At 33.7% G+C, this 20,683-nt stretch overlaps 3 protein-coding genes across 8 annotated transcripts; 1 reads left to right on the top strand and 2 right to left on the bottom strand.

Moving 5' to 3' along the window:
- Positions 1-57: 57 nt before the first annotated feature.
- Positions 58-6,288, bottom strand: LOC129304556 (kinetochore-associated protein KNL-2 homolog). 6 transcript variants are annotated; one of them, XM_054944275.1, is made up of 10 exons: positions 5,938-6,285; positions 4,214-4,497; positions 4,027-4,112; positions 3,656-3,800; positions 2,783-3,202; positions 2,576-2,630; positions 2,321-2,379; positions 2,015-2,069; positions 1,747-1,815; positions 58-306 (listed from the first exon to the last, which is right to left on the bottom strand). In XM_054944275.1, the coding sequence occupies exons 2-9, from the start codon at positions 4,274-4,276 to the stop codon at positions 1,778-1,780; spliced, it is 921 nt and encodes a 306-aa protein (XP_054800250.1). In that variant the 5' UTR covers positions 4,277-4,497; positions 5,938-6,285; the 3' UTR covers positions 58-306; positions 1,747-1,777. The 6 variants fall into 6 exon arrangements, 4 of the variants coding, with proteins under 4 accessions (XP_054800250.1, XP_054800228.1, XP_054800236.1 ...); XM_054944253.1 differs by having other exon boundaries at positions 58-353; positions 5,938-6,284; XM_054944261.1 differs by having other exon boundaries at positions 58-353; positions 4,214-4,485; positions 5,938-6,284.
- Positions 6,289-15,242: 8,954 nt separating this feature from the next.
- LOC129306402 (dolichyl-diphosphooligosaccharide--protein glycosyltransferase subunit 4A) lies at positions 15,243-15,521 on the top strand. Its single transcript, XM_054947004.1, has one exon. It carries the CDS (start codon positions 15,246-15,248, stop codon positions 15,354-15,356), a length of 111 nt encoding a protein of 36 aa, XP_054802979.1. The 5' UTR covers positions 15,243-15,245; the 3' UTR covers positions 15,357-15,521.
- Positions 15,522-15,693: 172 nt separating this feature from the next.
- On the bottom strand, positions 15,694-19,746 carry LOC129306396 (uncharacterized). Its single transcript, XM_054946991.1, has 3 exons — positions 19,088-19,746; positions 17,792-17,959; positions 15,694-17,704 (listed from the first exon to the last, which is right to left on the bottom strand). The coding sequence occupies exons 1-3, from the start codon at positions 19,634-19,636 to the stop codon at positions 15,983-15,985; spliced, it is 2,439 nt and encodes an 812-aa protein (XP_054802966.1). The 5' UTR covers positions 19,637-19,746; the 3' UTR covers positions 15,694-15,982.
- Between the last annotated feature and the right edge of the window lie 937 nt (positions 19,747-20,683).

The following is a 20,683-nucleotide window of genomic DNA, read 5'->3' as shown; positions in this document are numbered from 1 at the left end:
CACCAAATTAATTACATGATAAATTTCAATTATCATAAAATATTATATCAATAATACTTAAATCCAAAATAAAAATTGGGATGCTACATAATAGGCACTTAAATGCTCATATTCACAGAAAAGAGGAATAAATTTGTGTTGCATGAAAGCAAAATATATAACCAAACTCTACCACAAGTACAATGAGTCGACTATTTTACATCTGATCCTGTTCAAACAGTGTCACTAGAGCATGATGCTTGAGCATTCTTAATCAAGGCATCACAGAGGGGGAGGGCCATCTGATCCAATGGAAGCTTCAATCACCTTAATACCACGAGAGACAATACATGCGGGTGACTACTCTTGCTTCACTGTAAAATTTATGACTAACATTAACCCTTCATGAGTTGTCAAAAGTGAAAAAACATTTTCTTACTTTCATCATGTATATTTTAGTTCAATTTTAATTGTTCCATTAAAATAAGCTCAATCCATCTAAATACACTTCTAACTATTTCTAACTATTTCACTGAAAACCAAAGAAAGGTAATTAGTCAATAATTTTGTTTGAAAATAAAATAAATTTACTTTTATCCATATTTAAATATTTTTTAAAAAAATTATATTATATTCTCTCTCATAGTTAAAGAGTCTAAATAGAAGTAATATTAAAAAAACATAACTAATACTAAAGTCAATAATTTGAGTGGATCGGGTTCAACAACTCAATTTATAGAAAAGCCAGAATAGCCAAACTTGGCTCAAACCTCTTCAAGCTTCAAGCTTATTTAAGTCAATTCGAACACCCCAATTATCAATTTTATTTTTTAAAATTAATTTTAACTTAATTTTTACTTTAAAATCAATTATTTTTGTTTTATTAAAAATATATAATATATTTTTTGGGATACTTAAAAAGACTCAAATTTTTTTAAAAAAATGAGCCTTGAAATTTAAAAATCAATATCAAAATACATTTTAAATATTATTTTGAAATATTTTATAGATTAAAAATAACAAAAATATGACAATGGAAATATTTAAATTCTTATTCAAAAATATCTACAATGCATTCAAATATGTAGTATCTCAATGACATAAAATTTAAATGATTAAATTAATATTTAGGATATCTTATATATTTTTTATTAGAGTATTTGGGTAGGCTTAAATAAGCCCAAACATTAAAAAAGCATTATTTTGTTAAATTCAGTTGTAAATTTTCTTGGGCTTATTTGGGTTGGCCCATTTAATTTGGCTCAAATTACCAACTTTAGTTAGTTGTCTTATATTAAGAACCAAAAAATCCTTAAAACATGCATATTATAATAGGATCAAAGGGAGTATTATGTGTCTTCTTGCAAGAATCAGATATCAATGTTTGGTAACCTCAATACCATCATCTTCATCATCCAACAATTTAAAAATAAAATAAAACTGCTTTCACAACCCAAAAAAGGTGCTAACTTTTGTATGACTTGAAAAATATATGTGCTTAGGTTAAATGGAGGATATTTTAGTAAAAAATAAAATTAGACTAATTGTAGTGCAATGTCTTTTACAAGGTGATCAAAGAATATTTTAAAGATGGAGAAAAGTTCTACGTTAATTCAATAAAACTTTGGTAGAAAAATTTATAGTATAGTACCAATTAGGCACTAAAAAATTTCGAGAGAATACTTTCAAATGTTATCCAATCCCACCAGATAATACTCAAATTTCCCATGCAGAAGCCCGATTTTGTGTCATGTTTTTTAGAATTACCTTCATAGCCAGTGTTGCCTCATTCAACCCCTCACTTCCTTTGCTTTTTCTGGGATTGTGCTCCGCTTCCTACAAACATTAGGACAAAAGTGCAAAACCATGTACTTAATCAGGCTACATGATATAACCACTAGAATGAATCAATTCAGTGCACATGGATGCTGAATCATAAGAATATGCCGGCTACACAAAGCATACAAATCGTTGGATTCAGTCTCGCTTCAACTAGAGGCATTAACTAGCTTAATGAATAATGATGGAGACGAACCGCTACAAGGAGATAAAAAAGATGCACCATCCAGGATTTCTGTTAGGCTGTGGTCCTGAAATATAACATTGAACAATAATGTCAAGCACACCCAGCACATGCATTTGGAATGCAGCAGAAACAATCAGAAATTACTTGAATTCAGAAGCAGGATATTATAAATGAACCATGACCAACTAGGATGATCAAATCTGGAGGTGAAAAACCATGACACATTCAGCATACATGGAATACGCAAGCCAGGCAAGACGTGCACTGACAAAAGATGAGCAAAACTTCACATAATCATGCATGCACATCACATACCGCATCATAAACAGGCATCTGATTGCGCCAGAACTCCAGAGGAGGAAGAAGCAGCCTACCTGAAACATACAGCAATTAACGATAACAAAAGAATAATCTGAAACTGACTTGATGATTGGTAAATTCTCCATTTTCCATAAATGTGGCGCCAAGCATATAGACTGATTACAGCCAAATTGACAGGAAAATTAAAATGCCCTCACTCATCCCCAATGATAAAGTAATACTAAGAGAAAGAGTACAGGTAATGCTCACCTGATCTGGATCTCCTGAAATTGGATAAATCTGGAGAAACTGCAGATAATTTCTCCTTCACAAACCAAACACATGGAAGCAACCCTTTAATCAAATTGTATTACAAATAAAGCCATCGGAGCTAGATGATAGTCAACTGGTCAAGTGCCAATACAATTGATAACATTTACAAATAAACATGTAATTAGATAAGACGCTACTACTTACATGTGAGTCAAAATTTATTCTCCTGTTGCTCCTCCTAACAGATAAGCTTCCCCTAGTAGTGTCAGCTGCAATGGACTTCATTTTTCCTTTAGGATCAGCCGTTTTAGACTTGGTCTTTTTTCTGACAGAGTTGATCATTTCTGGTCTAGTACGCCCAAGGACTACTTTCTCTGCACTACATTGATCCTCAGTATTTCCTGGCAGAGTTCTAGACTTTCTGGATGCAGATCCTCCAGCAAAATGTTCTGACAACTCATTCGTTTCCCCCTGGGATTGAATGGGTGTAACTGGACTTTTTGGCTCCTCTTCATTAGAAGTAATGATATTTCCAGAATCAATGCCAGTAGCAACTTCTTTGAAGAAGTTGACAACACAGCACTCCCAGTCGGGAGGAAAGCCAAATAGAAAATGATTGAACACCTGGCCAAAAAGTAAATAGCAACAAGATAAATGCACGTAAAGAAAATTCCCAGATATGAAATCTTTTCTTGCCTCAAGGAACACGAACATATGTTATAAATTGCCCTGTGCCTCTGTGGCTCTATTGGCTCACATTCTCAAACATTTAATAAGCAAACTAGACTACACCCAGATCAGTAAACATTGCAAAGAAACATGCAAGAATTAAGGATTAGGAACACCGGATTCAGTTTGTTACATGCAAGTAGAATGCTGAAGTAACCCAGCCCAAGGTTTATTGATGCATTTCTCAGGTTTGAACATATCCAGATTTAATGTGATCATTTTTTATGGTTTATGAAAAATATGACCATATCGATTAAGATTAATACTGCACTGATAACAATGCAATGAAGCAGCGTAAAGTAGTGAACGTATTTATCAGGAAAGAGCAAGTTTTTAATATTTACAAACCTCACTTGGAAAGCCATTTTCGTTAGTGTGCAGCTCATTAATGAAACCTATAATAATAACATAAATTCCATCAGCCGTCTCCAAGGTAGATAGATCATGTCTTTTGATTATTGGAGCAGAAACAAACACTCGCTTTGCATCTTGCCTGCAACAGTCAAACTCTGTCAGAAAATCAACATCATTTCATCCCAAGATTTTATCTTGACTGATGGGAACATCATAATTTTAACATCAACTTAGCCTCATACAATTGTGATTTATGTCGCCTACGACCACAAGGCAAGTAAAAGGCAATATTGACAGAGCCCAGCAAAATTAAAGGAATCAAATGAAGGTGGGTCTGAAATCCTAAAAAGCCAAATGGGTCTTACTGTCGGGAGGTGTACCCAGCAACAGCTAATAGCTTTCCATGGAAGTCCCTTTCAGCTTTAACCAACCACCAACTGTGCAAGCAAACCTTCAAGAAAAAAGAAAAAGGGAATCAGAAACTAAAGATTGTGGAGAAGGAAGTGTGATGTGATGGAAATGGTATGGTAAGAAGGAAAAGGAATAAATAACTGTAGGTAGGAAAGCAGATGAGGTGCTGGACGGAGTTGGAGTCGATTCAATTTCCAAAGCCATGAACAAAGCTTAGCCACTGTTCTTCTTCTCAGGTTTAGTACAAGAATACTAGAAACAATTTAGATTTTTTTTTTAATGAGGAACTAATCATAGAACAAAAATGTTCCTCTTAAGATCCCACTATACTTTCCACCTTTCAGCCTGCATAATAGTAGAAAATCTCAGAGAGCTGATCAAATAGTAGAAATGACCTATCTCTCACTCTTTGCCTGAGAACTCGCCTACAACATAGACAAATCCATATTAACTTCACCATATATAGGAATATATTATATCTACTTTTTAACTAAAAAGTTGCCAATCACAGAAATTATAATTCAAATCTGCGAAGCTCCATCGCCAGGCCTCATAGTTATTAAAGTGAAAGTTTAATAAGATAGGAAATAAGCATCTTCGGCTCAACATGACTCGGTATTTTTATATGCATGCAAATATAAGTGCATCATGAGAATTGAGAAGATGTGCACCGTCAACAGTTGAATTTATAATAATATAATATAAGCATAAAAATCCATGCCTTACCTTCAATAAGATATTCTAATTAATCTTGTGGGTGATGTCATTATATTACATTACTATAAAGCTAGGGCTCCCGTAAGACAGTTATTCTTTCATTGAGAACCAGATTGATTACGCCTACTAACCGTACTTCTTCAACCCGAATCCCAATTCTGCAACCTGGACAGTACTAAAGATTGCAAACAAGTTGTGATGATAAAACGCAGCTCTGTCCCATCATAAAATCTGGACTTGTATAATCCAATATAAGCCAAAAGGGTGTGCCCTTAGCTAAGAATTACATCCATATCTGGTATTTTAATCATGGGAAGACCTCAGAATGAAACTTTCCACGATATTTTGAAACGACCCGTAAGAAATTCACCGTTAAATTACATAACCGTTCAATTAATACTTAACAATAAAGAAGCAATGATCAAACAGACGTATTTAATTTTCATATGCAAACAACATGATAGAACATGACGTTGGGGGAAAAAAGAATCTAATAATGCTCCTAGTTAACTATAGCTGGTGAAAGGAACAAAGGCTAATGATCTGTCAAAACGTCAAGCTAAAGATTGTTCCAGCAGTTCCCCACCTTTTAGCTGGGAATTTCTCAGGATATCGTAATTAGGATTCCCAATTTTTTTGGGATTAGACCTCAACTTCCTGGCCAAGTTTTTAAATGTATTTAGAGGTCATAATGCCAACTGCAATATTAACGCAGAAACAGAAGTTTTGAAACCGAAATAACTCGGCAGATGTTATAGGTCTCTTGATAATCTGAATTAAATTAACAAAAGCTTTTCTTCTTCGGGAATGTTCTGATATCCAATGAAACCATTCCCAACACCCAAGACAAAATCTTTTTCCCAAAACAATAACTGTCTGTAAGAACAGTGTCTCAAAAACCTTTTGTTCTTCGGTAATTCCCGACACCCACCCATGTGAAACCTCAAATTCACGAAACGATGCCCAAACAACATTTATTCATAATGTAAAGCAACAGAATGTCAATCTCGTCCCAATTAGATTAAGAGGCACTAAGATGACGAAGAATTCGCACTATCAGAGACATATAAGATGAATTCAAGACAAGAAATAGGATTAATTCAAGCATTGCAGGCAAAAAAAAAAAAACAGGAAAGACATTCACTTACCCCTTTCCCCGACAATGGTGCTCGGCGACTTACTACAGCAACCAACAGAGCAACGACGACCAACAACGGGAGCTCCACGAAACCAGTCGACCCACGAAGTAGGCACACAAGCGAAAGAACCCAGCTGTGAATACTGAGAGATTTTCTACGCAGGAACTCCACTGTGAATAGTGAGTAAAAGAACCCACGAAGCACGAACCCAGGGACCACAACAAGAACCCTACGGCGACAACGTTGGTTCAGATGGCGCGGGGATTGATTTTTCTTCTCCACAGTCGCGGCTTGTTGTAGTCGCGCTCGGGAGTAATTTTCTTCAGAATTTCAGAAACGTCGAGGAGTTGAGTCTTTTTTAATTTTTTTTTTCCCCCTTGCTGAGAGATTGTTCGGGCGGATCGACTGGGTCCGGCCACAATTTTGTTAATTTTAATGGAAAAACTGCGCACGAACATTTTGTTGCTCGAATTTTGATATACATTTTTTAAATATTTTAAGTTTTTATATTTTTTATTTTTAAATATTTTAAATTTTCATAGCACTACTCATAAAAGATTTTAGAACATAGAAAAATAAAAATAAAGGAACTCAAAATATTAAAAAAAGTTAGAAATTTATAATAAAACTCAAACTAAATAGAAAAACTTGAAATTATGTTTTTTAAATTTTAATTTAATAAAAACAATTAGATAGTAAAAATAAAAATATAATGGCGCCAAGATAGAAAAACCAACAAGTGCCAAGTGGCCAAGTCCCTAGTGGGGAAAACAGGGGCGGATTAAGACCAACCAAATTGCCTTTTCCGTGTTAATTAGGCTGCAAGTTTTCACATATGCTACTTGGCAATCGAAGTTTTTATTTATTTATTTATTTATTTTTGAATGCATGAGGCAAGCACAAGACTCAGAAAAAACTAAACTAGCTCCGACGCATTGCACGTATTATCTATGAGGCAATTAAGTGAAGTATTTGAGACATTAACATTTAAAATATTAATGTTTCTTTGTTAAATAAACTCGTGAGCATTAGGATTCATTTAAAAAAAAATTGATGCAGAAAATGAAAATGATGTTCTTTTCTTATATTTGTAATATATTTAACATAATTATATTTGTTATTTTGATGTCATGTTTATAGTGTATTTTCAAAAAAATTATCACACAATTTTTTTCATCGAAATTATATGTAATTATATGTCTTATTAATTAATGTGGGAGAATTAAACTGTGTAAGTTGCTAATTTAAATATAATAATTATAATTATTTTTAAGACATAATATATTAACTGGACATTCTTGTAATACTTAAATTGTACATTTTTTATAAAATTAGGAAATAATTCTTGTTAGTTTAAAAAATATTTAATTTTTATGGAAAGTTGAAAAAACACAAATAATGATGATAACGATTTCCCCTCCATAAAATGAGTTGAGCAGAAATGACTGGATCCTATAAGATAACAACATTTAAAAAATTTCAATGTAAGTAATAATGTTTTCTTATTAGATAAAATGAAGATTTGTTAACACGCATGCGTCTGCATTCAATTTTAATGTTAAAACAAATGAATTAATGTTATTTTTTTAAAATCAAACTTAGTAGATTTTCTAGTCACAACTCATGTTATAATGTAAAAAAAATATTTCATGTGATGTTGGGGGAAAATGTTGACAAAAAAATGATAAGAATATCTTCTAATTAGTTACGGGAAGATATATATTCGATTGAATTATATCAATTAATTTAAATATATGTTTATTCTCATATTTTTGAAAAAAAAAATTAAACAAAAATTATATACAATTAGAAATTATAGAAGTATGTTTATTAAAATTTAAAATGAGTCTAATAGAATGTGAAAGATGCTCTTTGGAGTATAATAATTCTTGCAGAGAAAGTGAAAATAGAGTTGTGAACACAACCTAATATATTTGTTGGTCATATTAAAATAAAAGAGCCTGAGTGAACTCCTTGCATTTGCATTTAAGATCATTCTTACAATCAATTGAATAACATGCAATATAAAGAACGTGTAATATGTAAGATATTTTTGTGTTGTAAGATATTTAAAAATAATAATAATTCACTAATGAAACTTACTCTAAAGTTATTCCTCATTGTTTTATTTCTTAAATGGTTTCCTTACCCTCGTACTCCCTTATTAAATGAGTGATATTTTGGGAAATTTATATTTTTTAAAGAAATTAAGATTCCAAATTATACTTGATTAGGCTCATTGGTATTCATAATTTTACACAACGAAGTCTTGTAAGATGAGATAAAGAAATCAATATAAAATAATGGCTAGAGTCTCTAAATTCAAACTAAAAGAACGAGTATATTAATTATCCCGTGCGTTTATAAGTTTCGGAATTGATTTCTTATGGTAAATATGAGATAAATCAAATATCTAATAATTTTGGGTGACGAGTGCATCTAATTACCCCGTGCATTTATTATCCCGTGAGCATATCTAATTATCACTCTAGATTGGCCGTACAAAAATTATCATTGTTCATGAGATAAAATTGTAATCAATTTAGTATATATTTAAAAATTTCTATAAAAAGAAAGAGGCTGCTATGTTAATCCCCGAGCATTGCACCGGTTCAACAACTAAACACTTTCAATGCAGATTACCAAAAAAAAACAAAAAAAACAAAACAAAACAAAACAAAAACAAAAGAAACACTTTCAATGCAATATCTTTTTTTCAATCCTTCTAGTCTTTATTATAGAGTAACTTTAGGTGAATTTTTTGATATCTAATGTAATGTACTTATTGTAATACTAATTATATTTTTTTTTTAATGATATCCCCAGGCTTGTTAAACTCATGACAGAAATGTAAACTCTGATTGCAAACTCGAATCATAATTTTGTAAGAGTTTACCTCTATTAACAAATAACCATTAAAATATGATTATAATTTAATTTAAATATATTAAAAATATAAATCATTAAAATTAAACTTATCTACATTGATAAATTATCATATACAAAAAATAAAAATTTTAAAATAAGGAAATTTATTTTTGATATTTTTGTTTTTTTATTAATATTAGTTTTTGCATTTTAAATTTTTTTTAAACTAAGTCCTATAAATTTTATGAGCTGAATTGACAAGTTTAATAAGTTTAAGTAAACTTATATCTTGTATAAGTTTATGAATTAGTTGGCATAATTCCATAAGTTAAAAACGTAAAAATGATAAACTTGAAAGTAAATTCATAAGTTTAATTAAGTTTATATCTAATTCTTTTATGAGTGAGTTGATATAATTTTATAAATTAAAAATATTAAATTCAGAGAGTCAACTTGAGATTTTGATAACTATGAATATCCCTATTTAAAACTCATTGTTAAGCAAAATCAATAACATAATAACTCCTTCTTGTTTTTTCTAAGCACTTTTTTATTTTTGGGCAAAGATTTTGGTGAGTTAATTTAAACTACTGTGGCTATCTATAGTCCACCTATATTTATATTAATCATTAATAATAATTGATCGTCACAATTTATAAACAATTATAGGTACAAAATTATAATTAATAAAGCATCAAATAATTTACTAATCGGTTGGAATTGATCTCATAGACAGTATTAATTATAATTATTTAAATTTAATTAATTTAAAAATATTAATGTCAAATTAAATAATTATTGACTAAGTAAAAGATAAATAATAAAGATTTTCATTGAATTAAAGGGACGTTGATGAAATCATACTTAATTGCCATGACCCTAATGGCTGGAAATTAAAAAGTTTCGTTTCCAATATAACCATTCCCATCCTTCCTTGTATATTCATATATGATAACTTACTAAATATTTTATAAATAATTAATAATTAATTACTCAATAGTTATTATTATTACAAAAATTAAATGATTAATTTTCAATTAATCTAGTGTATCAAAAAACTATAAATTGAAATATAAGATCCACAGGTTTGATTTTAAAAAATTGAAAGAAGTAATATAGATAATATTATTTACAAAATTTCAATCAAAGTAATAACATTGTCTTTTGTTAGACAAAATACAGTTTAAAAGTGGACAGAACAAATATATGAACTATTAAAGATGCCAAAGATTTTTTGAATATATTTTTAATTTAAAGAAGAAAAGAATGAAATTATAAATCATTTATTGTTCATGATTGTAGGCTAAGTCTTGTGGATTGCACGTGTAATTATCCATGCAATTTATTCAGAAATATAGTATGTAATATGAAAATCAAAACTAAACAAAATGAGTACGAGGCTTTCCTAAGTTTAGACATCATATAAAAGTATGATGAATTTTGAATGATAATAAATTAAATTTGAAATAAAATAATGAAGTTGCCGTATTAGACATAAGAAGCATTTATTTACCTACATCTTTAACTAAAAGAACATAAATATTATAATTAAGAATCCTGTTATAGTGTGGATGTAAAGAAAAAAGAACATAAATATTGTAATTAAATCCTGTTAATCTTTGTAATTGAATCCTGTATTGGACTTCCACTTCAATCTGACTAATATCACGAATTTATGCCCACGCCTTACGATATTTGGTTTCTCCACCCTCAAATCAAAATAAATCCAAACAACTTAAAATTAAGTGTTTGGACTTTGGAGGAGATTAAAACAGAAGTTATGAAATTAAAAATTAGCATGATTTACCTGAAGCCACTGCTTGTTGTGCCCTCTCCTTAAATTTAGGATCACTGTCAAATCTCTATTTTGAAGCCTTGTAGAACATCTAACAAAGTAGAGCTTTTTATTAGAAAATAACCAACCATAATTTACTTTCTAAAGTGCCAAAAAAAAAATTTCACGACAAAAATAAGAGAAAAACATACAATGCGGTTATCAATAAGAACATCATCCTCATGAATGTCAGCTGCAGGCATTGAAAAAGGAGTAGTGTTATAAATGAAATATACATTCAAGCAATGATGTTCAGTTCAATCTTTAAATAACTTAGAAAAATGAAAACATGAATGATTTCAAACAACAAAATGCCAATTCAATTGTACACAGGAAAAAAAGGCAGAAACAACTATGTCTTCATGGAAATCAGAAAATCAGCTGCAAACCATACTCCCAAAATCAGAAAAACTGGCAAAGCATTTATTCTTTCTTCCAACAAGTTTTTTTTTTTCCACCCAAAAATTCCCTTTGCATTCTATCTCCTTACAATTGCCTTCATTGCTCTACTATAAGTCATGGGTTGCATAGAGAATAAATTCAAGATGACTGTGCTCAACCAAAAATGTTCGGTGAAATGGTAAAATCATGCAATATAAGTCAATGAAACTAAGACAGAAAGATCATATAGCTCTTTACAAGGCAGTCAACATCATTAAGTTCTTCACAGATACAAAGCATTGCCAACCCAAAAGGCAAAGACATCAATCATCTTATAAATAACAGAATAGTAAATTGTTGAAACAACATAATAGATCATTGGATAACTTTTCGGATCTAAAGCACAAGTAACCATCATGGCATTGTAAAAGATGCCAACGTTCTGATTTGACAAATCAGAGTCTATTTACTGTATCCATTCCAAAACTGATTCCAGAGGACCTATATATCACAGAACAAAAGGTTTAAATGCAGATTCCAGCAACACATATTTAAGCCAATAAGTTAAGGTGAATATACAAAGAATGAATGTGTAACAGTCACACCCCCCCGAGCCCACTGCTGCGAGTGGTGGACTGGGCCGTGCCACCTCACGGCAACCAAGCCGACTTTTCCCATGGTAGTTCATGGGTTATTCCCCGCACTTACTGCGCTAAGGGAGCCTTCCCAGGTTCGATCCCGCAACCTCTCCTACATAGCGAAGTTGAGGCTGAACCTGGTACCATTGAGTCAACTGACTTAGGCTGAACCAAGGGTCAGAATTTGGTACATAAGCATCTACACACCGTGCTGCAAATTTTATTTTGTCGATCATTTGATTCATTCACTAAGGAAGGCATTATTCATAATTTGAAATAGCACAAAATGAAAGCATTAATAAAATTTAAGTGTAACCATGAACGGTCAAAGAGACTAAAATTTGAAAAAAAAAAAGAAAGAAACATTCCACAATTTAAATCAAATATATGCCTATCAAAGAAAGAAAACTTCCCTGAAATACACATGTTTTAACACACAAATATTCAACAAAGTCATGATCAAGACTACTTATATTCAACAAAGTCATGTTCAAGACGATTCTAAGTAAAATTTAAACAGGACAGGGTGTAGGGTCATATGATCACAATATTAAGACCCTTCACAATTATTAAACCGCGAGATCAACACCTTAGGAGCTTCATTATAATCAAGCTTTTAAAATAGCATTTCTTGCATCAGACTGGTAAAATTCGAATGACATATATAAGTAGATCCAATATCTTTCTCAAATTATTTAATCTACACATTCAGTCCAAACATCTTATAAATCAGAACGAAACACATGTAGAGAATTTCCTCAAGGGATACCAAATTATAATTAGACACTTTCTCAAAAAATAATCTGATTTTATAGAGTAAAATACGAAAAGGATCATGGAAGCGAAAAGATTGATTCCAAACCTATTGTAGCAAATGGAAATGAGCAATGTCAACTGACTATTCTTGTTCTTCGCCCTTCCTATTTGCTTCGCTTCCTCTATCCTATTTGTTCCTCATTCCTATTCTAGCAAATCACTCAATCTCTTACTATCACTTCCTCTCGGTTTTACCTTCTGAGAACTGGATAATCTCAAGCTCTTGGCCTTTTCTAAAAGAATCAGATTTTTGCTCGCTCTCTTTTTTTTAAAGAAAACTCTTTCCCTGATCTCAACCTCTTCTTTCTCTCAATCTCCTTTTTTTTTTCTAGAAAACTCTCCCTAATCTCGGCCTCCTCTTTCCCTCCGTCTCTTTTCTAAAAAACTCCCTCTCTCAAACTCTCAGTCACCTCTTCTTTTGCCTTGTTCCCCTTCTCCCGTTGCGTTTTCTCTCTCTCTCTCTCTGTTCGCATGTTCTGCTTCCCTTTTTTTTCTTCTATCGCATCTGGTCTCTGATCTTGTCGTGAAAGGCGATTTTTTGGGGTGGATGATTTATCATTTCACCCACCCCTTTTGTTTTTACTGTTATAATTTTTTTATTATTATTCTTTTATATTTTTTGTTGACCTAATTTTTTGTTGTTAACCCAATTTTAAAGTTAATTTAAAAGAATTAACTTTCAAAAGTTAATTTTTAATATTTTGAATGGTTGAGATAATTTAGGAGAGATTTTTTTCTTTAAATTTAAGAAAGATTTTTTTAAAATTTTTTTAGATTATTATTTTTTTAAAGCATAATCTTAAAAAGGATTAAATTTTATTTTTATATTTTTAAATTTTTTTAGTTATTTTTAATGAAGAAATAAGATCCTAACTCATAAAATATTATCTAGGTTAAAATAAAATTAAACCTATTAATTAAATATTTTTTATTTTGAAAATATAGTCCTAAAACGGATTAAATTTTATTTTTATATTTTTATATTTTTTGGTTATTTATTATTATTTTTATTAAATTTAAACAAATATTCGGACAAAATACAATGTTCACAATAAGTAATAAATTTTTTGAATAATTATTTTTTATATTAGAAAGTAGACATTTCAAGCTTTCTACAGAATCTTAATTCGTAATTTTCAGATATATGTGGAATTAATTTGCAATACTATCCAATAACATTTTGCTATTATATGTTGGTTTAAAGATGTAGAGGTGTCGTTTTGGTGCAACAAAGTGACTAGTGTTTAAGGCCATTCTTGATCTAAGTGAAATGAATATCTATTCAAAGCATTCATGAAGACCACAAATGAACACAACAACTTCTGAAATGCATTGCTTGTTGCATTAGCGTTTAAGTTTTAAACTAATTTTTTAACATTATGTAGCTTTAGGGTTTTTTTTTTTATTGCACATAGTTGCCATCCTACAGAGACAGTGATATTTGAGACACAATTTATTATTAAATATAAGCAACTCTTTCAATAAAAAATTCAATATTCATTTGTCATGTTGTAAGGAGGTAATCTTTTCTATCAAACCTAACTCTCATTACAAGGACTAAATATGTATCCTTTATTTTAATTTTTCAAACTATATTTTAATAAACTTATTTGAGGTATCTGAATTACAATGACTAAATGTGTATCACTTATTTTAATTTTGAAGTAGATGCAATTGCCAATCAGTGCTGGGCAAGGCGTGGGAATTTTCTTTTCTTTTGTTTTTTTTAAAAAACACATCAACATTAAAAAGGCGGAAAACTAGAGTCGGCAAGAGACATGGTAAGACGCAGAGCTGGCTTACCTTTTGCAACTTTCCTGTTGTTTGGGCCTTGTTTTGAGCAGCCTGTTGAATTTGGACCAAGACAATGGGCTTTAAGCATGGTTACAGGCCCGTGACGTATCGCCCAGGATTACTGATTTCTTCGCAACTATTTCTTTAGTTTCACACCAAACTTGCCATTGACGATTTCGAGACCCTGCAGGGGGGAGGATTGAAGAAAAGCGACTCGATACTCGCTTCGACGAAGAGAACGAAACAGATTTACAGCATCAACAGGTAAAATCAGTATCAGTTTTTTCTTTTATTGAATTCTTATAATTCGATTCGCCTTTTGCCTTTTGTTGAAGACTCCGAATCTGATGCTTTCTTTGATTGCTTTTCCCCCTAGATGAGTCATATGACTTTTGCGATTATTTTTTTTGTTTTTACGTTTTACAGTTCAATTAAATTAGAGATTTTTTATGCGGATGCTCATTCTGTGTTTCGATTCACGTTGTCGTGTCCATAGTTTGGTATCAGACTATTTCAATTTTTAGATCGGAGTGTGTACGCAAGAATGTTCCTAGTGTTCGCACTGTAATCGACTGAGATGTGAAGTTTGGGGGACGAAATTGGTTTGTCATGAAATACTATTAAGTTGTCATTTTTTATTGAAATTCTAATAATTTGGACGCTCCTCTGTTTCATGGGTTGCCCAAAGTCGTGAGAAAACTAGCAATAGTTTAAGAAGTGATTTTTGATGGGGCTTTGTGAAGGTAGATAATTTACTATGAAGCCTCTTTTTTTTTTTTTTTTAGTAATGTAGTGGCAGGGATACTGAGTTTATCTAGTTTCCTTTGTGCAGTCCCAATTCTATTCAGATTACTTCGTGTTTCAAGTTATGAATAGTCTTTACATCTTTGGTTTTCAAGAATTCGAGTTATCGGGTGCAAAACTATGTTAAACAAATTATGTATTGGGTACTGACATATTATGCTTGTTGCGCGTGATTACAGACGATGGATGATCAAGATCTGGGATTCTTTGCCAATTTTCTTGGCATTTTTATTTTTGTTCTGGTAATAGCGTACCACTATGTCATGGCTGACCCAAAGTATGAAGGAAACTAGGACCCCTTTGAAGATGTAATATTCATGTTATAGATCTTGTGAGCTGTTTCTAAGGTAGACTTTGAGTTGATATCAATTGAGAACTTAAATTTGGGAATGTGAATGTTATCTTACCGTTGTAACTTTCAAAAACACAAGTTCATTTACTCCAATCATTGCGATGTATCTGTGTGCGCTTCCAAACACCAGGTCTTTCCGAGGAAATGTGGTTAGATCTAAAAATAGTAAATAAGTTCCACTTGGTGTGTGGTCAGAGGATTTTGTTAGATTAGTTACAAGTTACAACCTTGTTTCGATGCAATCAAGTTAAGTGCAATCTATAATTGATAACTTTTCTCCCTGGAGTTTCACATTTCATCTATTCCACCCCGCCTAACTGACTACAATAATTTATTCCATTTTGGGTTACAAATATCAACTATTGGAGTCGCGCTCCAAATGATTTTAAACTACATATGACCTTGTATCTTACAGGAAGTTCAAAAAATGAATCATACTGAATATAGTTTATGAATTATACAGATTATATATATATATATATATATATATTATATTTGTTGTGATATGTCTCATACATCTAATTGGTTAGTTAGTATGGCCAAGACAGGATATGGGGCTAAAGTTCATTACGAACGTAGGGCATTGATCTTGCAATAAATTTCACTGAAGCTTGAATCGCTCGAGGGATTCTCCCACATCACTAGTTCTTTTACTTTATTCTCAACCCTTATTGTTTCTCTGGTCAAGCCACTGAAGCAGAATGCCAAGCAACTATACTGAACAATTATTTGGCCTCTAACAGCCTCCTCATCTGAGTTAGAACGGACTGCGTCAGCCATCTCCTCCAAATGCTGTAGGAAAGAGCAAGTAATGCTTTCAACCTCTTCATTCCCACGCAGCACCCTAACGGAATCTGCATTGGGGTGTTCAGCTAACTCGATGTCGCTATTACGATTTCTTTTCTTCCCCTTTCGTTCAAGTTTCCTCAGAGACTTAATCCGGGTTATCTCCTCAAGGCATTTCAGAGTGGGGATAACTTTGGCCTTGAAAATCTCTATGGTCTCATTCACTCTATCTTGTAGTTGAGCCGGCATTACTCCTTTCGTTGACAATTTTGACACATTATCTATTAAGTGTGCCACAAAAAGTAAGAGATCTGTCATCGTTGACAAGGAATCCAGTATCTTTCTGTAGCAGGCACCATGAAAAGGCAGGAACCAGAAATTTGGTTCCAACCCGGCCTCCTCTATGAACTCTTCTAATTGAACCACGATAGACTTGAGGTTCTCTTGTCTCTCACGCAATTCTTGAGAGGTTTTCCAACATGGCTTTTGCTTATCGCTAGAATCCACAATGATAGTGTCAATGCAATCTTGAAGTGCCCTGAAGCTGTTAGAAAGTTCAGATTTTGCGAGACTTCTGCCTCTCGAAGGGTTAAACATAATCTCTACAACTATGAAACATGTCAGTCCAATAGTAGCCTCGGCAATTCGAGCAATTGCAAACTGTGCAGGAGTGCTGTAATTCCTCCTTCCAAGAATTAGGAGGGCCCCTATAACTGCAGACATCCCACCAGCTTGGCCGTACATTTTACTGTGCATTAGAAAAGAACAGAAAACGACCCATGGCAGAAGAGACAAGAAGCTGAAAGCCCCAAACTTATGGAGCAGAAAGCTGCAAATGACCCCGTAGGTCGATCCCATTGCTGTTCCCTGTCCTCGAGCATTGGCAACGGAGAACGTTGGCTGCCTTTTCGTGACAAAACTGATGGCAACTGTAAGTCCCGACCAAAGTGCATTCTCCCTGTCATATAACAAACCAAAGAACACAGCAAGTCCCAAAGAAACTGAGCACTTGAATGCAAAAGCCAGATTCTGGCTACTGGGTAGCATGTTAATGATAACCTCTTTGATCCTCTTGAGGATTCCACGCTCGTCAGCATCAGTTTTCTGGGCTTTCTCTGCCGTCTTGTTGGTGTTCGTAGCAATAGGGGTGTCCTCTAGGAGGAGTTGAACACAGTACAGGAAGAATGAAGTTGGAAGGTGTTTATAAGTTATGGATAAGTTCTTGAGAGACCACGGGAAACTTTTCAAGTTTTCTTCTTTGTTCTTCCTTGCTGGGGCCGTGCTTGCATTAAAAGAAGCAAAGCACGAGGCTTGTTTATCTAATTTGAGGCTCAGGCGTCCTCTGTAATCGAGCAAAACACCCCTGAGCTCCTCATCGATGAAGCCAACAGGAAATGAAGTGCAGCCTGAGAGAGCAATGTCCATTCCTCGTAATGGTATCTCTTTGTCTTGCAGTTTCTCATAGAAGGCCCTCGTTCGTGGCCTTTCCCAACGCATGCCATCCTGCGAAGAACAAAATAAATACTTACCTCAATTGAATTGCCTAAGGGTAAATTAATTGCCTTTTGTTTTATGACAACATTAGCTTACCAGGTTACTCTTAACCCACTGGAGAAGCTTGGCTCCTACTTTAGCCAGGGACTTTGATTGAATGCACAAGCCACGAGCAGTTGAGTTGTCTGATGCAGAGATAGCCTCTAGATTGTGACTAAACCTCTCAGAAGCATTCTCAGCGTATAATCCGAATGCTTTTTTTACCTGAAAGCCAAGAACATTGACGTGTGAATGAAACCAAGGATTGTTACAATGTGCAGTAGATTCTTAAAACATATAGTGAAAGGATTGTTATGAATTGGAGATGATTGGGTGGCTGTGGAATGCAATAACGCATATAGAAACTAGAAAGGTCAAATTATGGCGGTTCCTCCTTTTTTTCATTTTGCGAATTATGATCACTATCTTTTGAATCGGTCCTTTTTGTTCCCATTATCTCCTAGCAGACTGTACAATTTTCAGTTCTTCGTCCTTTCATTTTGTTCCTCAAAACGCAACGCTTAATGCAGGTCTCTCAGTCAGACTTAAACCTGAACACATCACTTGCATAGGTTGTACCAAGATAATGTTATATCAGGTAAACATGTGTAAAAGTGCTCAAGATGTCTCGAAAGATTATTAATTTTTTCCCGTAACGTTAGATCTTTCTGTGTGGATTGTGATTAATTGAGTTTTTAGATTCTTAATAATTAATATGCTTTTAGTTATAATTTACTTGGTTTTTCCAGTCAACAAAAAGCCCCCTCACTCGCACCAACAGACGCGCGCGCGCGAAACGTGCGCTGGGAGACAAGATGATGCCTTAAGATCGCAATTTGCAGATCAATTTGTGGGAAATTGCTTGCTGGGTTGGTTAAATATCTTTTTGACAAATTATTATTATTACTCTCCGTAAAGCGAGAATATCATATTAATATTAGCTTTGGTTCTAAAATACAAATTTATATAATATTTTTGGTGCCTCTTGTCTCTTGATGCTAAATGAGGGCATGTCCATCAAACCTCACCAAAATATCTCTCTTCTTGCACATGGACACGTGTCAAACAAGCAAATGCTCCTCGCATTGCCACTCTCTTGGTGAAAACTTGATTTGCCAGACTAAATTTCTTTAAATAAAAATGTAGTTTTAACATGCTTTTTCATAACTATATTGACGAGAATTCAGAAGCATAAATGAAATAATCATGTCCCTCTGAATTAAAAAGGATTATAATAAACACCTCAACTCATCATGGACGACAGCATGAATATTATTGTTGTAAAACTATATGAATTAGTATAAAATAATCGCAGGATTAATAGAACAACAAAAGAGACCAGAGTTGATATACCTGAAAATGAGCAAGTCGAGGATATGGAATCAACATGGCCAAGACAGAAGCCAAGGCTCCAAGGGCAGTACAAGAAGCCACGTGAATTGGATGCTTTAAAACTCCAGCTTCTGCCCCACGTATCACTGTCTTCACGTACACAATCACTAGCTGCCCAAATGCGATTCTCTTTGTCAACAAGTGTGTTGCCTCCGGCACCGCCACCACGAATGCGCTCACAGCCACAGCTGTCGCCGCCACTGGGCTTGTGAAGTGGGCAGGTCCCACCACCCGCAGCCCAACAATGGACAGGATCATAACCTGAAGGGTCGCACAAAACACGTGCCAGCAACCTCTGATGGTGTCACCCAGGTTTGCATCACCCGACACCAAGAGGATGGTCGTCACGTAAGAGAAGGCCGGGAACTCGAGGTATTGCCGGAGCCACGCTGGGCCGTGCAGGACGGTGCAACTTACTATGGTGCATGCCAAGGTGGTTCGAAGAGCCGAGCCGAGCCGAGCTCGCCACAACTCAGCCCTCGTGTCTCCTATAGTGGTTGCTCCTGACATGTTCGTGAGAACGAAGATCAGACTGAGAGTTGTAAGCTCTGAAGAGGACTGGAAGAGACAATTAATTTGGGTGTTTCCAATAAATTGCAGAGGATGGGAAATAGACTTCAAAGCCCTCTATTTAAACAAACAATATAATTACAGTCTACAAAGCCACCTTGTGGGGGTTGGAAAAACTCATGCACGTGATTAGTTTTTTATTAATTATCTTTTTTGGGGTATGGTAAATTGGTGCTTTTCATCAGTTAATACCAAAAACAAACAAATTAAATATATTAGGAGGAGAGTAGTTCAAATTAATGGGATCCTCTTGCGTTACGACCGGTCGAGGAATGCTCCGTTATCTTTTCTGCATCAGCAGCACAAGTCCAAAATAAAACTAAAGCTTTTTCTAACTGCAAATCATTATTTTATGTCAGTCGACCAGCGTACGTTCGTGCGTGTCTGTATGTATTTTTTTTCCCCTGTTGGTAATGTTTCCTTTGTCCCCATTAATTATGTCATTGTATATTGTAATTAACCTATTTTAACACATGTCCACATCCTTTTGGCATAGGCCAGACACAAACCCAATAAACCGGAGTGCACGTAGTGGGGCATATATATCAGCCACTGTGCAACTTGGTTCACCAATGGCAAAAAAGCATTCACATCGTGATTAGGGCTGAGTTCTTATTAGCCATAACAGATTTGTGTATATGTACAATTTCCGGGGAGATAATTAAAAGTAGGTTTCATCATGTGGTTGAAGCAGAGAGAAATTAAAGAGGGTGAGAAAGGGAACTGGAAGGAGTTACAAGATGGAAACTGGAATTGAAGTAGCGTTGGACTGATGAGGACGCTCATGCGAAAGCGACACAGTCACTTAAATGAGAGAGCAAGACAACCATAAGCCATAGACACGTATGATGTTTTCATACCTTCCTACACCGAAATGAGACTCCGTGGGAATCTGAGCCAAAACTTTTACATATCTGAGACGACAAATTCATGTGGTTTAAATCAACAAGGTGCTGTCCCTTCAAGTCTTTAAATGTGCCGTGCGTG

This window comes from Prosopis cineraria, unplaced genomic scaffold (assembly GCF_029017545.1).
Source record: "Prosopis cineraria cultivar Desert tree isolate PC_DT_omini unplaced genomic scaffold, ASM2901754v1 PC1, whole genome shotgun sequence".
NCBI classification, from domain to species: domain Eukaryota; kingdom Viridiplantae; phylum Streptophyta; class Magnoliopsida; order Fabales; family Fabaceae; genus Prosopis; species Prosopis cineraria.
This window is presented reverse-complemented; position numbering and strand designations above follow the sequence as displayed.

Coding starts and splice junctions, on each gene's coding strand:
- LOC129304556 (XM_054944275.1), bottom strand. CDS start 4,276: ATGGCTTTGGAAATTGAATCGACTCCAACTCCGTCCAGCACCTCATCT. Junction 2,631..2,782: donor GAATAAATTTTGACTCACAT/GTAAGTAGTAGC, acceptor TGGTTTGTGAAG/GAGAAATTATCTGCAGTTTC. Junction 2,380..2,575: donor TTTCAGGAGATCCAGATCAG/GTGAGCATTACC, acceptor TGTATGTTTCAG/GTAGGCTGCTTCTTCCTCCT.
- LOC129306396 (XM_054946991.1), bottom strand. CDS start 19,636: ATGTCAGGAGCAACCACTATAGGAGACACGAGGGCTGAGTTGTGGCGA. Junction 17,960..19,087: donor CTCGACTTGCTCATTTTCAG/GTATATCAACTC, acceptor CTTGGCTTTCAG/GTAAAAAAAGCATTCGGATT. Junction 17,705..17,791: donor AGTGGGTTAAGAGTAACCTG/GTAAGCTAATGT, acceptor TGTTCTTCGCAG/GATGGCATGCGTTGGGAAAG.
- LOC129306402 (XM_054947004.1), top strand. CDS start 15,246: ATGGATGATCAAGATCTGGGATTCTTTGCCAATTTTCTTGGCATTTTT.